Here is a 21,094-nt window from a genome sequence, read left to right as displayed (position 1 = left end):
TAGGGAAGCATTGTAAAGCACAGAGAGGTCTGGTAAAGCATAGGGAAGCATTGTAAAGCACAGAGAGGTCTGGTAAAGCATAGGGAAGCATTGTAAAGCAGAGAGAGGTCTGGTAAAGCATAGGGAAGCATTGTAAAGCACAGAGAGGTCTGGTAAAGCATAGGGAAGCATTGTAAAGCACAGAGAGGTCTGGTAAAGCATAGGGAAGCATTGTAAAGCACAGAGAGGTCTGGTAAAGCATAGGGAAGCATTGTAAAGCACAGAGAGGGTGTGGTAAAGCATAGGGAAGCATTGTAAAGCACAGAGAGGTCTGGTAAAGCATAGGGAAGCATTGTAAAGCACAGAGAGGTCTGGTAAAGCATAGGGAAGCATTGTAAAGCACAGAGAGGTCTGGTAAAGCATAGGGAAGCATTGTAAAGCACAGAGAGGTCTGGTAAAGCATAGGGAAACATTGTAAAGCACAGAGAGGTCTGGTAAAGCATAGGGAAGCATTGTAAAGCACAGAGAGTTCTGGTAAAGCATAGGGAAGCATTGTAAAGCACAGAGAGGTCTGATAAAGAGTTTTTTTTTAAATTGTAAAGCGTGCTGGGTTGTGCCGCATGAAGAGCGCTATACAGAAGCAGACTGCATTGTGCTGCGCTGTTAGACAGCCGGTGAACGCGCCTGGTTTGACGTGCCAGTTGGTGTGTGTTCTCCCCTCTCTCCTCTCCTCAGACTGTCTGACTGCCAACATCGTGAAGTCTCACAGGGAGACGTGCCAGTACAGAGTGGAGGAGCTGCAGGCCCTGCGCTGGAAAGTGTTCAGCAGGGAGGAGGTGCTGGCTTACCAGAGCAAGGTAGGGGACACGGGCATGGCCGCCGCGGGACCGGGGTTCAACTGGTAGTGTTGTCCGTGCCGAGGGAGGAGGAGGAGGAGGAGGGGGGAGGAGAGGAGGGGAGGGAATTGTTTAGCACGAGTGATGAAGAGTATGTCTCTCTCTGTCTGTCACTCTGTCCAGTGTCGCTGTGTTTGTATGTATATCTAGTTTCATTATTAACATACCTTTATTCTCCTCTCCTCTCTCCCTGTGTGTTGTGACCCCTCTCCTCTCCTCTCCTCTCCTCTCCTCTCCTCTCCTCTCCTCTCCTCTCCTCTCCTCTCCTCTCCTCTCTCCCTGTGTGTTGTGACCCCCTCTCCTCCCCTCTCCTCTCCTCTCCTCTCCTCTCCTCTCTCCCTGTGTGTTGTGACCCCCTCTCCTCTCTCCCAGTCTGTAGAGGAGATGTGGCAGCGTTGTGCTTACCGGCTCACAGACAGCATCCAGTACGTGGTGGAGTTCGCTAAGAGGATCGACGGATTCCTGGAGCTGAGCCAGAACGACCAGATAGTGCTGCTCAAAGGAGGTACAGAGAGACACACTGAGAAACTGAGAGACACACTGAGACACACACTGAGAAACTGAGACACACACTGAGAAACTGAGACACACTGAGGAACAGAGAGACACACTGAGAAACTCAATGTGTCTCTCTGAAAGCATGTACAGAGAGAGCTGCACACACGCACACACACACGCACACGCACACACGCACACACACACGCACACGCACACACTCTCGTTTGTTAATGGTGTTCTCTCTCTCTCTCTCTCTCAGGTTCTCTGGAGGTGGTTCTCGTGCGGATGTGTCGCTCGTTCAACCCTGACAACGGGACCGTGTTCTTCGAGGGCAAATACGGCGGGACGGAGGTCTTCAAATCACTGGGTGAGAGGAGAGGACTGCACGCTCCACACACGCTACACTCTATACAACAAACTGTACAACTTCACACAGAGAGATGCACAAGACTGACACACACACTGACACAGTGTACTGACTCTCCCCCCTCTCTCTCTCTCCCTCTCCCCCCCTCCCTCTCTCTCTCTCTCTATATCTCTCCCTCTCTCTCCTCCCCCCTCCCTCTCTCTCTAACTCTCCCCCCCCCTCCAGGGTGCAATGACCTCATTGCCGCGATCTTTGAGTTCTCTCAGAGCCTGTGCGCGCTGCACCTGTCTGAACAGGAGGTGGCGCTCTTCACCGCTGTGGTGCTGCTCAACCCAGGTGAGCCCCTTTACCAGCGAGGGGGGAGGGGGGGGGTCGTGAAGCACGGCAATGCTCTGTCTGTGCACCTCTCCCCCCTCCTTTTCTCTCACTCTCTCTCTCTCTCTCAGAGCGTGCGTGGCTGCAGGATAAGGAGAAGGTGGCGAGGCTGCACAGTCACGTGGACGTGGCCTTCAAGAACACGCTGCAGAGGAGCCACAGAGACACCGTGCTGAGCAAGGTACTGAGAGAGACACACACACACTGACACCAGGACACTAAACTAACCAAGGTACCCAAAGAGAGAGAGAGACACTCAGACAGACACACACACACACACTGACACACAGACACTGTGCCAGGCAAGGTACTGAGAGAGACACACACACACACACACACACACACACACACACACAGACACACACACACACAGACACACACACACACACTCACACACACACACACAGACACAACACACACACACTCACACACACACACACACACACACACACACACAGACACAGACACACCCACACACACACACACACACAGACACACACACACACACACACACACACACACACACACACACACACCACACCAGACACACACAGAAAGAGAAGCAATTTCTTGGAGAGCCATTTAGAAAAAGAAAAAAAATTAAAAACTAAAGTTTCAAACTACACGCCTGTTTGACCCCTGTCCCCCTCTCCCCCATCCCCTCTCCCCCCGTCCCCCCCGTCCCCTGTCCCCCCAGCTCTCTCAGAAGACGCTCCAGTTGAAGTCTCTCTGCTCGCTGCACATCGACAGGCTCCGCTCGTTCCTGGAGCTCCGCCCCTGCTCGCTCACTCGCTGTTCCCCCCCCCTCTACCACGAGCTGTTCAGCGACGGCCCTGACACCCCCTGGAGTGACAGAGAGGGAGGGAGGGGGGCACCTACAGCCACGGAGCCACGCGCTTCACCTGCTGCAGAAAGACGGGGCTGATGTGAAACCGGACAGCATTCGACTCACTGTACCACCACACTGCTGACTGACAGCTCATCTTTCTACAGCTCTGCCCCCTGTTCTCACTCGTAGAACCGCTGCTGGCCTGGCCACAGCGCCACCTAGCCACCAGAGGAGCAAATTCACTCACTGCACATTTACTGTTTCAACACAGGGGTATTTCAAAACAATTTAAAAACTATTTCAAACATGTCAGGGTCTAATTTTTTATTTGTTTGTTTGTTTGTTTGTTTTTTTAAGCAAATTGTTTTAATGTTTTAATTTAAAATTAATGTAAGGTGTTTCCTTTTACAAGTTCCCCCGCAGTAAAAGCACAGCAAAGTGTAATAAAGCACAGTGAAAGCATGGGAAAACAGAGAGGTCTGGTAAAGCATAGGGAAGCATTGTAAAGCACAGAGAGGTCTGGTAAAGCATAGGGAAGCATTGTAAAGCACAGAGAGGTCTGGTAAAGCATAGGGAAGCATTGTAAAGCACAGAGAGGTCTGGTAAAGCATAGGGAAGCATTGTAAAGCACAGAGAGGTCTGGGAAAGCATAGGGAAGCATTGTAAAGCACAGAGAGGTCTGGTAAAGCATAGGGAAGCATTGTAAAGCACAGAGAGGTCTGGTAAAGCATAGGGAAGCATTGTAAAGCACAGAGAGGTCTGGTAAAGCATAGGGAAGCATTGTAAAGCACAGAGAGGTCTGGTAAAGCATAGGGAAGCATTGTAAAGCACAGAGAGGTCTGGTAAAGCATAGAGAAGCATTGTAAAGCACAGAGAGGTCTGGTAAAGCATAGGGAAGCATTGTAAAGCACAGAGAGGTGTGGTAAAGCATAGGGGAGCATTGTAAAGCACAGAGAGGTCTGGTAAAGCATAGGGAAGCATTGTAAAGCACAGAGAGGTCTGGTAAAGCATAGGGAAGCATTGTAAAGCACAGAGAGGTGTGGTAAAGCATAGGGAAGCATTGTAAAGCATAGAGAGGTCTGGTAAAGCATAGGGAAGCATTGTAAAGCACAGAGAGGTCTGGTAAAGCATAGGGAAGCATTGTAAAGCACAGAGAGGTCTGGTAAAGCATAGGGAAGCATTGTAAAGCACAGAGAGGTCTGGTAAAGCATAGGGAAGCATTGTAAAGCACAGAGAGGTGTGGTAAAGCACAGGGAAGCATTGTAAAGCACAGAGAGGTCTGGTAAAGCATAGGGAAGCATTGTAAAGCACAGAGAGGTCTGGTAAAGCATAGGGAAGCATTGTAAAGCACAGAGAGGTCTGGTAAAGCATAGGGAAGCATTGTAAAGCACAGAGAGGTGTGGTAAAGCACAGGGAAGCATTGTAAAGCACAGAGAGGTCTGGTAAAGCATAGGGAAGCATTGTAAAGCACAGAGAGGTCTGGTAAAGCATAGGGAAGCATTGTAAAGCACAGAGAGGTCTGGTAAAGCATAGGGAAGCATTGTAAAGCACAGAGAGGTCTGGTAAAGCATATTAAGGGTAAACTCCTTTTAAAAGCAAGGGATATCACTCTCAACAAAGCTTCAGTCTCTCTCGCTGCTCACTGTTAGAATCTCAGGGAGTTATTTTATTTTTTTCATTTAAAATGAGCCAGGTTGCATTCTAGAACTTTTGAGTGAAAAAACTAAGTTTTTTAAGAACCTGCAAACAGTGATGTCACCGGAGGTTAATTCTTGCATTCTGATTTCCGACCACTAGATGTCGCCAAACCGACCGCACCAAAAGTTTGCGAAACAGTGTATGATTTTTTTCCCTTTATTATTATTATTATTATTATTATTATTATTATTATTATTATTATTATTATTATTATTTTTTATTCGGTGCTGTTCTCAGTTCCTGACAATCTTGTAGCTGGCCGTTGAACAGGAGTCAGTTTCCGAGCACTTTGAAGTTTTAAATGAGATTTAAGAAAAAAATGAAAACACGTTTTCAAAATCCACCGTGTCCCTGACAATCCGAAACCGTTCTGTGAATTTAACAACACAGACTACACTGGAAAGCGCGGTGGGTTTTAAAGGCAGTTTTAAATCAAACTGTATTGAAGCAATATTAATACAAACTCCATCTATCAGTTTTGTACAGCGGATGTTTTTCACTTTTCACTAGAAATCAAGACAAAACTATAAAGGTTTATTATATATATAGGTGCTTGTTGAAATGTATGATATAAATATATATTTAAAGAACATTTAGGGTTTTATTATTATTATTATTATTATTATTATTATTATTATTATTATTATTATTATTATTATTATTAATAGCGAATAAAAAATGTGTGGTACTGTTTTAAAACAAAAAAAAGTATTTTTTTCTAGTTTATTAAAAAGAAAACATAAGAAAATAAACACAGAATTGTTCAGATTTAGGATTATTTAAAAAAAAAATTGAAAAGGATTTTATCTTAAATAGAAGGAGCTACAGCCGTGTGCCCGTGTGTCCGAACACCTCCAGATGCGTCATCGATATCCTTCATCTACCTGCCTGCATGAAAACACCTCTGGGGGTGAGAATTTCAATCTCCGCTCAGGAATCAGGGATATAGAAACACACTCGTGTGTGAAAATGTCAGACCGCTCTGTGCTTTAATCAGGCGTCTTAAACCACTTCTAAAAAGTCTCCTGCGTTTTACCGTGTGTGGCTCTGTGTTCCTCTTCTCTTTACTGTTTTAAATGAATTGCACGGGTGGACTATTAAAGGCATCCATTGAATTAGACCATCGCTGCTAATTTGCCGAGTTTTACCCCCAGATTTTCAGTCCCAGCGGTTTGATTTCAGGACGCACAGTAAATCAGAACTACAGAAGCAATGGGGGGTGTTGTGATAGATTGGCACACGACTGTATAGATCCATTACAAAAACAAATGTTCTAACAGCACGAGAAACGTTCAGTGTCAGAAGGTTAACATGTGATCGGAGCTGTTTCCTGCTCAGTCTTCGTGACTGCTCTGTATTACTTCCATCCGACTGGTAGCACTTAAAGGGTACATGAGAACCTTATTATTTTATTGTGATCTCTCAGAACTACATTTCCCATCATCCTCCTCCGGCTCACTTATGTAACTGAGATGGATTTACCAGTGAGCAGGAGGATGATGGGAAATGTAGTTCTGAGAGGTCCATGCAGGTACATGGGAAGCCATCTTGAGGCAGTGGAATGCAATTTAAAAGTTTTAAAAAAGTGGTCAAAATGTAAAAAAATTAAAAATAATTAAAACACACACAACACCTCTTACGTAAACAGCTGTAGCAAGACATGGGAACATGTAACACCATCAAATAGAAAGGTCCTTATGCACCCTTGAAGTCTTCTTTATATGTGATCAATATTGTTATATTTAAATAATATTTGTAAAAAAAATGACCTAATAAAAACCTTAACTGGCACCCTGTGGATTATTGAGAGAGAGAGAGAGAGAGAGAGAGAGAGAGAGAGAGAGAGAGAGAGAGAGAGAGAGAGAGAGAGAGAGAGAGAGAGAGAGAGAGAGAGAGAGAGAGAGAGTGAGAGAGAGAAAAACACACAGACAGAGACACAAAGAGAAATAGTGTGTGTTTTATAATTCACTAGCTTATAGCTTTCACCTTCCTCTGGAGGCCTGGGCTCCAATCTAGGGTGCTAGGTGGCACAGACAGACAGACAGACAGACACAGACAGACAGACAGACAGACAGGCAGGCAGACAGGCAGACAGACAGACAGGCAGACAGGTAGTGGGCATGGCGACCTCATATGGAGACAGATCAAATATATTTATATGGAAGACTAGCAAGCAAATTCATGATTGCCTCATAAGTATCCCCCCCCCCCAATCCCTATAAAGCAACTGAAAAACAATTTTGAAAACATTTTCAATAAAAAAAATAGATTTATTTTTGTTCATGTTATTTTCAGTATCTCCTGCATTTTCAATATCTCCTCTCTCTCTCTGGAGATTATTTCCCGTCTCTCTCCCACGCACGCAGTAACTCCCGATAATGCTGCACCATGCTTTCACTGTGCTTGATCACACTACTCTACCTGTACAGCCGTCCTCCTCGCTGCTCTGCTCCGCAGAGACGCGTCTTGCCTCCCTCGCTCGGTTCTTTCATCAGTCCTGAGATGAAAGCGCGCTCTGCTGTTGATGCTAATGAGGCTAACAGCCCTAATGCCTTTGTCGATTAAACACGAGGATCGTGAGCTGCGGCGGGACAAAGCCGGGAATAATGAAGCAGTCGGTTCGAGCCGTGAATCACAGAGACTTCTCCATTCTCCACGGACTCCGGGCTATTCAATAGAGCCGAGATAGAAGCGCACCGGGGACTAGCAATTAGAGTCTCACAAAAGAAAAATAACAGTTTTTTTTACAGTATATTAATAATGCTGGAGCTTTGAGACTAGATGAGCGCAGTATTACTGACCCCTCCCTTTAAAGGAGCGCTGACCATCTTTAAAATCCATTCTCTCCCCTCTTATTAGCTTTATTAACATGATCACTGGCCCCTCCCTTTAAAGGAGCGCTGACCATCTTTAAAATCCATTCTCTCACCTCTTATTAGCTTTATTAACAGGATCGCTGACCCCTCCCTTTAAAGGAGCGCTGACCATCTTTAAAATCCATTCTCTCACCTCTTATTAGCTTTATTAACAGGATCGCTGGCCCCTCCCTTTAAAGGAGCGCTGACCATCTTTAAAATCCATTCTCTCACCTCTTATTAGCTTTATTAACAGGATCGCTGGCCCCTCCCTTTAAAGGAGCGCTGACCATCTTTAAAATCCATTCTCTCACCTCTTATTAGCTTTATTAACAGGATCGCTGGTACCCTCCCTTTAAAGGAGCGCTGACCATCTTTAAAATCCATTCTCTTACCTCTTATTAGCTTTATTAACAGGATCACTGACCCCTCCCTTTAAAGGAGCGCTGACCATCTTTAAAATCCATTCTCTCACCTCTTATTAGCTTTATGAACAGGATCACTGGCCCCTCCCTTTAAAGGAGCGCTGACCATCTTTAAAATCCATTCTCTCACCTCTTATTAGCTTTATGAACAGGATCACTGGCCCCTCCCTTTAAAGGAGCGCTGACCATCTTTAAAATCCATTCTCTCACCTCTTATTAGCTTTATGAACATCATCACTGATCCCTCCCTTTAAAGGAGCGCTGACCATCTTTAAAATCCATTCTCTTACCTCTAATTAGCTTTATTAACAGGATCACTGACCCCTCCCTTTAAAGGAGCGCTGACCATCTTTAAAATCCATTCTCTCACCTCTTATTAGCTTTATTAACATGATCACTGACCCCTCCCTTTAAAGGAGCGCTGACCATCTTTAAAATCCATTCTCTCACCTCTTATTAGCTTTATTAACATGATCACTGGCCCCTTCCTTTAAAGGAGCGCTGACCATCTTTAAAATCCATTCTCTCACCTCTTATTAGCTTTATTAACAGGATCACTGACCCCTCCCTTTAAAGGAGCGCTGACCATCTTTAAAATCCATTCTCTCACCTCTTATTAGCTTTATTAACATGATCACCGGACCCTCCCTTTAGAGGAGCGCTGACCATCTTTAAAATCCATTCTCTCACCTCTTATTAGCTTTATTAACATGATCACCGGCCCCTCCCTTTAAAGGAGCGCTGACCATCTTTAAAATCCATTCTCTCACCTCTTATTAGCTTTATTAACATGATCACCGGCCCCTCCCTTTAGAGGAGCGCTGACCATCTTTAAAATCCATTCTCTCACCTCTTATTAGCTTTATTAACATGATCACCGGACCCTCCCTTTAGAGGAGCGCTGACCATCTTTAAAATCCATTCTCTCACCTCTTATTAGCTTTATTAACATGATCACCGGCCCCTCCCTTTAAAGGAGCGCTGACCATCTTTAAAATCCATTCTCTCACCTCTTATTAGCTTTATTAACATGATCACTGATCCCTCCCTTTAAAGGAGCGCTGACCATCTTTAAAATCCATTCTCTCACCTCTTATTAGCTTTATGAACAGGATCACTGGCCCCTCCCTTTAAAGGAGCGCTGACCATCTTTAAAATCCATTCTCTCACCTCTTATTAGCTTTATGAACAGGATCACTGGCCCCTCCCTTTAAAGGAGCGCTGACCATCTTTAAAATCCATTCTCTCACCTCTTATTAGCTTTATGAACATCATCACTGATCCCTCCCTTTAAAGGAGCGCTGACCATCTTTAAAATCCATTCTCTTACCTCTAATTAGCTTTATTAACAGGATCACTGACCCCTCCCTTTAAAGGAGCGCTGACCATCTTTAAAATCCATTCTCTCACCTCTTATTAGCTTTATTAACATGATCACTGACCCCTCCCTTTAAAGGAGCGCTGACCATCTTTAAAATCCATTCTCTCACCTCTTATTAGCTTTATTAACATGATCACTGGCCCCTTCCTTTAAAGGAGCGCTGACCATCTTTAAAATCCATTCTCTCACCTCTTATTAGCTTTATTAACAGGATCACTGACCCCTCCCTTTAAAGGAGCGCTGACCATCTTTAAAATCCATGCTCTCACCTCTTATTAGCTTTATTAACATGATCACTGATCCCTCCCTTTAAAGGAGCGCTGACCATCTTTAAAATCCATTCTCTCACCTCTTATTAGCTTTATGAACATCATCACTGATCCCTCCCTTTAAAGGAGCGCTGACCATCTTTAAAATGCATTCTCTTACCTCTAATTAGCTTTATGAACAGGATCACTGACCCCTCCCTTTAAAGGAGCGCTGACCATCTTTAAAATCCATTCTCTCACCTCTAATTAGCTTTATTAACATCATCACTGGCCCCTCCCTTTAAAAGAGCGCTGACCATCTTTAAAATCCATTCTCTCACCTCTAGTTAGCTTTATTAACATCATCACTGGCCCCTCCCTTTTAAAATGAATGCTGAGCAAGACTTTACAATCCCCACGCCCTTTATTTAGAAAAAAATGAATTTGAACCGGTTTTAAATTTTTTTATTTAATTTATTTTATTTAATTTCATTCAAGAGAGACCAGGTCAAAAAAGTTGCATATAATACACACACACACACACACACACACACACACACACACACACACACACACACACACACACACACACACACACACACACACACACAAAACAAAACAAAACAAACAACACAAAATCTCCCACACAAATTCAACTGAGCACAACCAATACAAACACGTTAATAAAACTACCACTCAAATCAAAAGCACAGTCTGGGCTACACAGATACAGTCCATCTTTATTTGGTTTGAACTCCTTTTGAAGGGATCAGACATCGAGTTTCAGTTCTCCCTGAAGATTATTCCAAGACCACGGAACTCACTCCTTCTCTCTCTCCCCCTCCTCTCTCTCTCCCTATCCCCTCCTCTCTCTCTCTCTCTCCCTCACTCCATCCATCCCTCCCTCTATCTCTCCCCTACTTCCCTCCTACCCTCCTCTCTCTCTCCCCCTCCTCTCCCTCCATCCTCTCTCTCCTCCCTCAGGGGTGCAGTATGGATGCCAGCCCCACCTCTCCCTCCCCTAGCAGGGCATCCCTCTTCACGCCGGCCCCCTTGTTCAGCACCTTGACCCGGAGCGAGCGCCGGTCCAGCTCCCCCCGGCTCAGCCCCTCGAAGAAGAAATCCTCGTTGAAGATGGGCTCCCTGCTCCGCTTCACCACGTTGCTCCTCTGCCTCTGCAGCCGCCCGGGGTCCAACTGGACCACCACGCAGCAGCTGACCAGCCTGGAATCGAACCCGGGTGGGTAGAGCCCTTCCCCGCTGACCAGCCTGACCCGCAGCCTGCCCTGCTCCCCGGAGAACTCGGCCGACAGCCTCAGCTCTCCCCCCGGCTCCCTGCCCTTCCTCAGGGGCAAGAGGCTCTCCTTGGTCAGCCTCTCCTGGCAGCAGATGAAATCGAGCTGAAAGAGGGGAGGGGGAGCCAGCGTAGCTTGGCCGAGTCTGCGGCGCCTCACCGGGCTGTCCTCCGAAGAGCTGCCAGAGTCCGTGGGCAAGGACCAGCGGGACAGCTCTTCGGAGCCCAGCGTCCGGCGGAACAGGCGCTGGGTCCCGCGGGCGTGGCAGAGCGGGGGCGGGGAGCGGGCTGGGAGGAGGGGGGAGCTGAAGGGGGAGGAGTCTGTGGAGGAGGCGGGGTCGCTGTCGGGAGAGGAGAAAGGAGGGTACAAGGATGAGGGAGACGCCACTTGGGGGGTAAACTCGCCAACGGGGCTTCTGCGGGTGGGCGGGGAGTGGAAGAGGGACTCCCTGCGTCTGGTGTGGGGGCTTTCGGGGAGGCAGGCTAAGGAGAGGTGGGGGGCAGCGGGGAGGGTTGGAGAAGCAGCTGCCAGCCTCTCCTCTCCCTCCCCCAGCTCAGAGTCCGCGCTCTCGATCTGAATGACGTGCCGCCGGGCCGATCGGATCAGCTCGCGCTCCGCGGGGCTCCAGGGTCTGTTTGGGGCGCCCCCCCGGCTGGATTCTGGGGCGCCCGGCGTCGGTGGGGGTAGCAGCAGCAGCTTAGGAGGGATGAAGAATTCGGGGATGCGGTCCGGGGTCAGGATGTTGGGGTACGCAGACAGCTTGCTGTGGGGCGCCCCCCTCTGCCCGGCCGGCAGGAGACCGAGCCCGGAGGAGAACATGATCGTCTATCCGTCGCGAGGTGATTGCCCCCTGGTGGCGACAGGAAGAAACGCAGGGAAAAAACGTGCAGCGGTTAGGCGGCGCTGGATAGTTGAACACAAAGCCGATTTTTTCAAGAACGTTTAATTTATCTAACGAGTCATTTAGCAAACGCTTTTATCCAAAGCGACTTACAGAGACTAGGGGGGTGAACTCTGCATCATCAACAACTGCTGCTGCTGCTGCTGCAGAGTCACTTCCAATAGGACCTTATTTTACGTCTCATCCGAAGGTCCAAACGTGTTTCTTGAAAGCTGGTTCCAGGAGACCCCCGGGTGACCTAGTTTGAGGTTTGCTGTATCAAACCCCCCCAAGTCTCCCTGCCTGGTGTGCCGCGCAGCGCCCTGAAACCTACAGTCTCCTGAAACCAGGCTCCAAGCCGCAGCCTTTAGTCACATACAGTGTTGTTCGATTTCAAGGCCGGATACAAACCACGCTGCAGTGATTACAATTCTATTTACAATTATAAAAAAAAAAAAAAAAAAAACACAAACGAGGCACACATTAACTCTGTTTACTGTAGGCATGCGAGCAGTAATCAATCACACACACAGAGACACAGAGATACACACACAGAGATACACACACACACACACACACACACAGAGACACACACACACACACACAGACTCAGAGATACACACACACACACAGAGATACACACACACACACACACACACACACACAGAGACACAGAGATACACACACAGAGATACACACACACACACACACAGAGACTCAGAGATACACACACACACACACAGATACACACACACACACACAGAGACACACACACACACACAGACTCAGAGATACACACACACACACACACAGAGATACACACACACACAGAGACACACACACACACACAGAGACTCAGAGATACACACACACACACACACAGATACACACACACAGAGACACACACACACACACACAGACTCAGAGATACACACACACACACACACACACACACACACACACACAGAGTATTTGTATTTGTTTTCCACACAAACAAATTGAGTCACAAAAATCGATTGAAAATACAAGAATACTCGCATGACAAATAAATATCTTAATCGATCCGTAATCGATCAATATGGTGTAATTACAAGGGCATTGGAATTGCAATTAATTACGAAACTGCACAATTAATATTGTGATCGATTGACACTGCGCTCACGTATTGTGTATGATCAACAGCTACAAGCGCATGAAAAATAATGCTAATAATATTAATGAGAATAGGAGGCTGTGTGGTCCAGTGGTTAAAGAAAAGGGCTTGTAACCAGGAGGTCCCCGGTTCAAATCCCACCTCAGCCACTGACTCATTGTGTGACCCTGAGCAAGTCACTTCACCTCCTTGTGCTCCGTCTTTCGGGTGAGACGTAGTTGTAAGTGACTCTGCAGCTGATGCATAGTTCACACGCGCTAGTCTCTGTAAGTCACCTTGGATAAAGGCGTCTGCTAAATAAACTAATAATAAATGATCATACTTCAATAAAAAACAACACGTTTTTATGGCTAGATTTTTTTACGTTTAAAGAAAAACTAAAAATGCAAAAGCCAATTAAAATAAACGTGCAGAAACTGTTCAAATTGCTTACCTTTATTCCGTACATACAAACAAACAAACAAAGAAAGTCCTGTCTGTTCAAAGAAGTTTTTGCCAAAGCGCACTCTTGCTAAATGCAGTGAAGATGCAGCCTCGGAGCTCAGCGCTGGTCTCTCCGCTGCTCGCAGTGTGAGGCGATCTCCGCTGATCTCCGCTGCACGCAGTGTGAGGCGATCTCCGCTGCTCGCAGTGTGAGGCGATCTCCGCTGCTCGCAGTGTGAGGCGATCTCCGCATCGGCGACTGGATTTATCAGATCGAACGAAAAAGACGCGAACACGTCACAGCGAGTCACCTGCCAATCAATTCCGAGCGTCGTTGCTTCCGAACAGAACGCTCTAGCTCTCCCGTCGCCTAGGAACCGGGATGGAGGTGGATAATTCATGCTAGTCACGGTAATTATCTGTTAAAGGATCATACTCTCCAAACGCGTTAAAAATAGAACAGAATTGCCAATAAACTCCGCGTCCGTACGTCATTATTATTATTATTATTTATTTATTAGCAGACACCCTTATCCAGGGCGACTTACAATTGTTACAAGATATCACATTATTTTTACATACAATTCCCCATTTATACAGTTGGGTTTTTACTGGAGCAATCTAGGTAAAGTACCTTGCTCAAGGGTACAGCAGCAGTGTCCCCCACCTGGGATTGAACCCACAACCCTCCGGTCAAGAGCCCAGAGCCCTAACCGCTACTCCACACTGCTGCCCATGGACCCCCCCCCCCTTTCACCGCATTACTGGAATGCATTCCCTAGCTGTTTACTGAGTGCAACTTACAGCCGGGTACTTTCAAAACCAGACCAGAGTCAAGCTTCGTTTGATGAAGTTCAGCCAGTGTGTGTGTGTGTGTGTGTCTCTGGGGGGTGGGTGGGGGGGCAAAATTTTTAATTTGTTGTCGACTTTTACCGTGTGGAGTTTTGTCTGACTGGACTTAGAAATATAATATAAAAATATAATGAGAGTCAATGAGAAGTCCCTACAGTTATAGGAATACAAACGCATGTGTGTGTGTGTGTGTGTGTGTGCGTGTGTGTGCGTGTGTGTGTGCGTGTGCGTGTGTGTGTGTGTGTGTGTCAGTGTGTGTGTGTGTCAGTGTCTTTTTCTGCTGTTTCCCCCCCCCCCCCAGGAAGAAAACCAATCCTTGTCTTTTTAAAATATTAAAAAGCAACACAATCATATGAACGTTTTTGCATCGACACGTTATCAGTGTATGACGGAACAGTTCCGTTAACTAGAGGCTCAGCAAAAAAGAATATGGCACACGATATCAAATAATAATACTTTATTATTATTATTATTATTATTATTATTATTATTATTATTATTAAAACACTAAAATTAAAAACATTTTGCATAAAAAAGAAACCTATATTCAAATAGATGGTTCAATAAAGTGTTGATATGACCGGTCCAATAAATTAGCTAAACTAACAGCTTTTTAAAAAATAATAACCAGGGGTACTACGGAAAAGATTTCCTGTCTTAGAAGAAATTCTACCGACATTCAGTATTTAAGGACAGACGATATATCGTACATTTCTCAGAACACGCCCGGGCACACTCTGCAAACAAATCCAGCTTTCAAAAGGAATACTGCGCCACCTAGCGGTGAGAGCTCACAACTGCAGTGTTAAGTGTTCTTAACGGAGTCACACGTCAACACAACCGAAGCATTAAACCCGTTTTCAAAGACTCTGTATCCTCTTCACTGTCCACCAGCATGTTCTAACAGAGAGACTATTGCAACTGGACATGGTGAGCGAGGCAAGGTGACCAAACTACACCACAGCAGGGGCGGGAATCAGACTCCCGCTCCAGCAGTGTGATCCAGTCCTGGTTTCACTGGGAGTTTAATAATCAGACACACCTCAGCTTGTTGCCTAGACACACTGGGGCTGATCAAGCTGGTAGCAGTGAAACCTGGACTGGATCACACTGCTGTGCAACAGGAGTCTGATGATTATTATTATTATTATTATTATTAAGCTCACAGAATGAATGAATTCATCAATTACTCAAATGAACCCTTAAACTGAGCTAATAATTTACTTAATTAGACATTTTTTTACTGTTTTCAGCTCTTTTAAAAACACTCTCAGATTTCTAAGTCAACCTTAACATTTTAAAAGCAACTTGAAACATGCAATTTTTTTTTTTTTAAATCCCAGGTGACTCACACAGGTGTCACAGGGCAGCACAGGGTTACAATGCAAGCTTCATATTTAAATACAGTGTAGTTTACAGTCAGTGCAAACCAGAAGACACACTGGGGGGTCCTCGAGCCTCTGGTTTAAGATTGCAGGCTGGGGGAGGGGGGGGGGTGTTTGGGCCCCCCCTGGAGGCAGCTCGGCTGAAGGTCCCGTTTCCTCCTCTCGTTTCTCTCTGGGGTGAGTCTGCTCCGGCTCACACAGGGACTCCCGGACTCAGAATCCAATCAGAGTCCCCACACTGACCGAGACAAACAGAGCTGCAGAGACAAAAACACAGCAGGGACGGGAATGAGACTCCCGCTGCACAGCAGTGTGATCCAGTCCTGGTTTCACTGTGAGTTTAATAATCAGACACACCTGAGCTGGTTACCTAGACACACTGGGGCTGATCCAGCTGGTAGCAGTGAGACCTGGCCTGGGTGAAGCTCTGCGGAGTTACCTACCTGTGGCCTCCGTGTGCAGTTTGGACCCATCAGCGCTGGTGATTCTGCACGAGACAAACGTCTTCCTGCCCTCGGTCTGGTCCAACTCACACTCTACCAGCACCACTGAGCCCAGAGGAATGGGACTGAACACAGAGAGAGGGGAGAGAGAGAGCGTTAATTCACTAGCTTATGGCTTTCACCTTCCTCTGGAGGCCTGGGCTCCAATCTAGGGTGCTAGGTGGCACAGACAGACAGACAGACAGACAGGCAGGCAGACAGACAGACAGACAGTGGGCATGGTGACCTCATATGGAGACAAATTAAAAAAAAAAGCTCCCTTCTAGTTATATATATATGGAAGACTAGCAAGCAAATTCATTGTAGCCTCAAATGTGCCCCCCCCCCATCCCTATAAAAGCAACTGAAAAACAATTTTGAAAACATTTTCAATAAAAAATAGATTTATTTTTGTTCATGTTATTTTCAATATCTCCTCTCTCTCTCTCTCTGGAGATTATTTCCCGTCTCTCTCCCACGCTCGCAGTCACTCCCCAGGACAGCACCGCTCACCCCGAGTTCAAGGCTCTGCTATTTTTTTCTGCTGCTTTGTTAAGACTGCAGTAGACGCACAACATATTTTCCCGTATATAAAGTGCTTGATTTGGAATATTTTCAACTCGCTGTGAACTCCTGGTCTTGTCAGTGGACTGTTTTGCTCCGGTGTGGGCATCGATATGAAAACAGCGCATCGATATGGAGCACGTATTTCGATATCCATATCGATAATATCGAAGTCTTCCAAGAAATATATAAGAACGCCCAGAGTGAGAACGAGAGAGACCCAATTCCTTTTCATGTGTGAACTCTTCACGGCGTTCGTAAAGTTTAGATTGTAACTGCTGCTAATGCCGTCCCGCCAATAAAACAGCTTGGAATTTGAATTGAGAGAGAGAGAGAGAGAGAGAGAGGGAGAGAGAGAGAGAGAGAGAGGGAGAGAGAGAGAGAGAGAGAGAGACAGAGAGAGACACAAAGAGAAATAAAAACACAAAGACGCACACCGGACAAAAAGACGATCACACTGAACAAAGCAACAGCACAGAGGCTGTCTGACAGATGACTGCGTCGGAAAGGAAGCTACAATACTGAGATTCCTATCATCATTATTATTATCATCATCATCATCATCATCATCATCATCATCATCATCATCATCATCATCATCATTATTATTATTATTATTATTATTATTATTGTTATTGTTAACGAAGCCCGGCGCGGGGGCGTGTCGCACAAAGACTCACTTCCTGTAGTTGATGTTGAGGTTGGCTGTCATCACAAAGCCGGTCAGGTACGTGGCGCAGATCCCCGTGGCGGAGTCGATGATGGTGGCGATCGCCCCCCCGTGGACGTGCCTGGGGAGAGGAGACCCGGGTTCAACAATGACAAAACAAGCCAGCTCCTATTGGAAGTGACTCTGCAGCAGCAGCAGCAGCTGTTGATGATGCAGAGTTCACTCCCCCTAGTCTCTGGAAGTCGCTTTGAATAAAAAGCGTCTGCTGAATGACTGAAATGCTGTTTCTAATGTATAACGCATTGATTTATTTATTTAGTGATGTATCTGAGGTTATTAACAGTTGCTGATTCCACCCCTTTGCCCCCTCCTCTCACCCCGGGGGTCCCTCCAGCAGCGGCCCGGCCTGGAAGAGGCACACCGCGCGCCGCTCCGCTTTGTTGGCAAAGACGGTGTACTCGAACCCGGCTCCCTCCTCCTCCAGGTTCCTGGTGAACAGACGAGCCGTGGGCTTGTGCAGCCGGCTGAGGCACTGCCCCCCTGCGCAGAAACACACAGTGACATCACAATGACATCGCAATGACAGAGAGACGCAGTGACATCACAAAGAGAGAGATCTCAATGAGAGAGAGACACAGAAACACAGTGACATCACAATGAGAGAGAAACACAGAAACACAGTGACATCACAATGAGAGAGAGAGACACAGAAACACAGTGACCACAATGAGAGAGAGACACAGAAACACAGTGACATCACAATGAGAGAGAAACACAGTGACATCACAATGAGAGACACAGTGACATCACAATCAGACAGACACACAGAGACATCTCAAATCCGACACACAGAGACACCTCAAATCCGACGCACACAGAGACACCTCAAATCCGACGCACACAGAGACACCTCAAATCCGACACACACAGAGACATCTCAAATCAGACGCACACAGAGACCTCTCAAATCAGACGCACACAGAGACACCTCAAATCCGACGCACACAGAGACACCTCAAATCCGACGCACACAGAGACATCTCAAATCCGACACACACAGAGACCTCTCAAATCCGACGCACAGAGACACCTCAAATCCGACGCACAGAGACACCTCAAATCCGACGCACACAGAGACACCTCAAATCCGACACACACAGAGACATCTCAAATCAGACGCACACAGAGACCTCTCAAATCAGACGCACACAGAGACACCTCAAATCCGACGCATACAGAGACCTCTCAAATCAGACACACAGTGATGTCCCAGTCAGACAGCTGCTGTGGGTCCCGGGCTCCACACCTGCAGAGTAGGTCAGGTAGCGCTTGTAGCTCGGAAGCCTCTCCCAGGACTCGGCCCCCTTCGCGCTGTAGCGCTCGTACAGACTCATCATCTCCGCAGACCAGCTCGGGTTCGGCACGCCGTAGTCCTTCGGGGCGGAGCACAGCGCCCGGGTCCACTAGCAGTGGACACAAGAGGATTTGCACCATTTTTTTATTTAAAACAACACATCAAACCAGCGTAAAGTCCAGTAAATGCGTATTTATACTAACCACGGGAAAGCACTTGCACAAAACACTGTGGTCAACTTCCACAAGGGGAGTTTAACTTGACATTAAGGCTCTTGTTGGAAAAGGGAGACCTACATTATCCCCATTGCTGAGCAGTTAGAGCCAGTCCAGGTTTTACATTAAGTCTGTGAGTATCATATTATCATTATTATTATTTGTTTATTTAGCAGACACCTTTATCCAAGGCGACTTACAGAGACTAGGGTGTGTGAACTATGCATCAGCTGCAGAGTCACTTACAACTACGTCTCACCCGAAAGATGGAGCACAAGGAGGTGAAGTGACTTGCTCAGGGTCACACAATGAGTCAGTGGCTGAGGTGGGATTTGAACCGGGGACCTCCTGGTTACAAGCCCTTTTCTTTAACCACTGGACCACACAGCCTCCTATAATATAACTCCTATCACAGAGTCTCCCAGCAAACTGATGAATCAATACCAATTGACAGAGCCTTGACTTGACAGGCAGAGTTACAGACACGTTCACAAGGTTATGAAACTGGGTTTGCGCAACCTCGTTCCATAGAGTTTTCTTTTATTAACACACGCAAACTGAAGGGATTGAAACCCGGATTCCCGCTACTTACCGAGATAGTCCTGGCAGGTCTGGAGAATTCAACAGCCGATTCCAAAATCACCTTCTTCAAGGAAGCGGTCAAGTTTTGAGGGTTCATCTGTGGAGGTAGATGCCGGCACAGGACCGCCGCAAACCGCATAGTGTTTCTCCACATACTTACAATGGATATTATAGTGTCTCTTTATATGAAATCACGTCTCTTAGTTCAATAATACTAACACACATTAATACCGGATCGCTGTCTACCCGTTAGCGTCACGGGTATCAGAACAAAACTACTGGAAATCATGTAAATGTGCTTCCTTCATGTAAATGTGCTTTATTTTGCTCTTATCGGCCCCCTATTTTACTGCATTTAATCCTGTACTTCAGAATCCTGTAATCTGCCAAGTGTTTAACCTGTAGTACTTTGTATTTAATCACATCCTGATGTAACTATCACTATTATCTGCTGTATTATTGAATTGTGGTTTGTCACACTTGAACAAAAGTTATTGTATTTCTTGCTCTTATTGTATTACTTGTATTGTAACGCTTGAAATGTATTTGCTTACGATTGTAAGTCGCCCTGGATAAGGGCGTCTGCTAAGAAATAAATAAATAATACTGGAAGTAAATGTAATACGTTTATTATTATTATTATTATTATTATTATTATTATTATTATTATATATTCATGTTTTGTTGCCGGTTAGCGAGTGTGTGGCGTAATGGACTTCACTGGTAAAACACAGATACGACGAGACGAATGAATACTAGTCTGTAGTATAAAAAATTAATATTAATTAATATTTTGCACAGTTACGTCGGCAATTCGTAGCAATGCACGTTATTTTAAACGGGACAAAACGCGCAGCCTGTCGTGTTTCTCCTGAAACTACTTCAAACGTGTTGAGATCAATAGAAACACACATCACGGTATCGAATATTATATATATATATATATATATAGTTAATTAAACGCTTCGCAGTGCGTTTTTAATTATAAAGATACGGTCTGTGTGTTTTCAATTTCACCTTGACGCTTCAAATCACTGTTTACCTGCTGAAGGACGTCCTTTTAGTTATCGAAAGCGATACCGTGTGTTGGATACACTCCTCGCGGTCAGTTTAGTTTAAATTATTTATTTATTCAATTCCAAATTCGTATTTTATTTTATATTTTTTTTAAGCTGGTAAACGCGAGTCGCTCCCGCTTCCTGACCCTGCCGGCAACAGGTCGGCTTCTTCTGACGTAACTGTTCCCCCCCCCGTCACGTGGGGTTACGTCTCACTCACCACGTGACTCCCATTCCGCGGCTCTGTTGCTATGGTGACGGTTGCGGCACATACCTACACAATAAATATAAATACGAGCGTTTTTATCTTTTTCTAAAGGAGTATTTAAAACAAATAACACTGTACCGAAGTATTTATTTAAAATAAAAACGATATTAACCGAACAGTTAAAAAAAAATATATCTAGAATATCTGTGTTGCTAGATTTTTTTTTTTACAGTGTTTAGTTTTCACAACTTTTGTGTTGTTGTTTTGTTTTTAAATATGAGTCTTTTTCCTTTAAAATACGCAGCACTTTGCTCAGCTCCGGTTATGAAAGAAAGGAAACGAGTCGAGGTACGAGAGTTTATTTGCCGCGCTTTTACGTTTTCGTTCTGTATTTAATTGTATTAAATTGCACGTTCAAATCA

The 21,094-nt window shown here is 45.7% G+C and overlaps 3 protein-coding genes across 4 annotated transcripts; 1 reads left to right on the top strand and 2 right to left on the bottom strand.

The window, feature by feature from the left end:
* The first annotated feature begins 281 nt into the window (after positions 1 to 281).
* LOC131735443 (nuclear receptor ROR-gamma-like) lies at positions 282 to 3,040 on the top strand. The gene is made up of 6 exons (XM_059021574.1): positions 282 to 836; positions 1,248 to 1,380; positions 1,633 to 1,740; positions 1,966 to 2,076; positions 2,187 to 2,296; positions 2,813 to 3,040. The coding sequence occupies exons 1-6, from the start codon at positions 600 to 602 to the stop codon at positions 3,038 to 3,040; spliced, it is 927 nt and encodes a 308-aa protein (XP_058877557.1). The 5' UTR covers positions 282 to 599.
* A 7,491-nt stretch (positions 3,041 to 10,531) lies between these two features.
* LOC131735444 (C2 calcium-dependent domain-containing protein 4D-like) lies at positions 10,532 to 11,757 on the bottom strand. Its single transcript, XM_059021577.1, has one exon. The coding sequence runs from the start codon at positions 11,663 to 11,665 to the stop codon at positions 10,532 to 10,534; it is 1,134 nt and encodes a 377-aa protein (XP_058877560.1). The 5' UTR covers positions 11,666 to 11,757.
* Positions 11,758 to 14,596: 2,839 nt separating this feature from the next.
* LOC117395476 (acyl-coenzyme A thioesterase THEM4) lies at positions 14,597 to 20,644 on the bottom strand. 2 transcript variants are annotated; one of them, XM_059021576.1, is made up of 7 exons: positions 20,449 to 20,644; positions 19,417 to 19,503; positions 18,562 to 18,718; positions 17,633 to 17,795; positions 17,266 to 17,376; positions 15,983 to 16,107; positions 14,597 to 15,796 (listed from the first exon to the last, which is right to left on the bottom strand). In XM_059021576.1, exons 2-7 carry the CDS (start codon positions 19,501 to 19,503, stop codon positions 15,753 to 15,755), a joined length of 687 nt encoding a protein of 228 aa, XP_058877559.1. In that variant the 5' UTR covers positions 20,449 to 20,644; the 3' UTR covers positions 14,597 to 15,752. The 2 variants fall into 2 exon arrangements, with proteins under 2 accessions (XP_058877559.1, XP_058877558.1); XM_059021575.1 differs by having other exon boundaries at positions 19,417 to 20,644.
* Between the last annotated feature and the right edge of the window lie 450 nt (positions 20,645 to 21,094).

This window comes from Acipenser ruthenus, unplaced genomic scaffold (genome assembly GCF_902713425.1).
Source record: "Acipenser ruthenus unplaced genomic scaffold, fAciRut3.2 maternal haplotype, whole genome shotgun sequence".
NCBI classification, from domain to species: Eukaryota; Metazoa; Chordata; class Actinopteri; order Acipenseriformes; family Acipenseridae; genus Acipenser; species Acipenser ruthenus.
Note: the sequence above shows the minus strand (reverse complement) of the source record. Positions and strands in the feature narration are given on the sequence as shown.

Bases quoted from the DNA above. Each gene is read 5' to 3' on its own strand.
- LOC131735443 (XM_059021574.1), top strand. From the start codon at position 600: ATGAAGAGCGCTATACAGAAGCAGACTGCATTGTGCTGCGCTGTTAGA. The intron at 837-1,247 runs GTAGGGGACACG...CCTCTCTCCCAG, and splicing joins TGCTGGCTTACCAGAGCAAG to TCTGTAGAGGAGATGTGGCA. The intron at 1,381-1,632 runs GTACAGAGAGAC...TCTCTCTCTCAG, and splicing joins GATAGTGCTGCTCAAAGGAG to GTTCTCTGGAGGTGGTTCTC.
- LOC131735444 (XM_059021577.1), bottom strand. From the start codon at position 11,665: ATGTTCTCCTCCGGGCTCGGTCTCCTGCCGGCCGGGCAGAGGGGGGCG.
- LOC117395476 (XM_059021575.1), bottom strand. From the start codon at position 19,560: ATGTGGAGAAACACTATGCGGTTTGCGGCGGTCCTGTGCCGGCATCTA. The intron at 17,796-18,561 runs GTGTGGAGCCCG...GTTTCTGCGCAG, and splicing joins CTACCTGACCTACTCTGCAG to GGGGGCAGTGCCTCAGCCGG. The intron at 17,377-17,632 runs GTGAGAGGAGGG...TCCTCTCCCCAG, and splicing joins CTGCTGGAGGGACCCCCGGG to GCACGTCCACGGGGGGGCGA.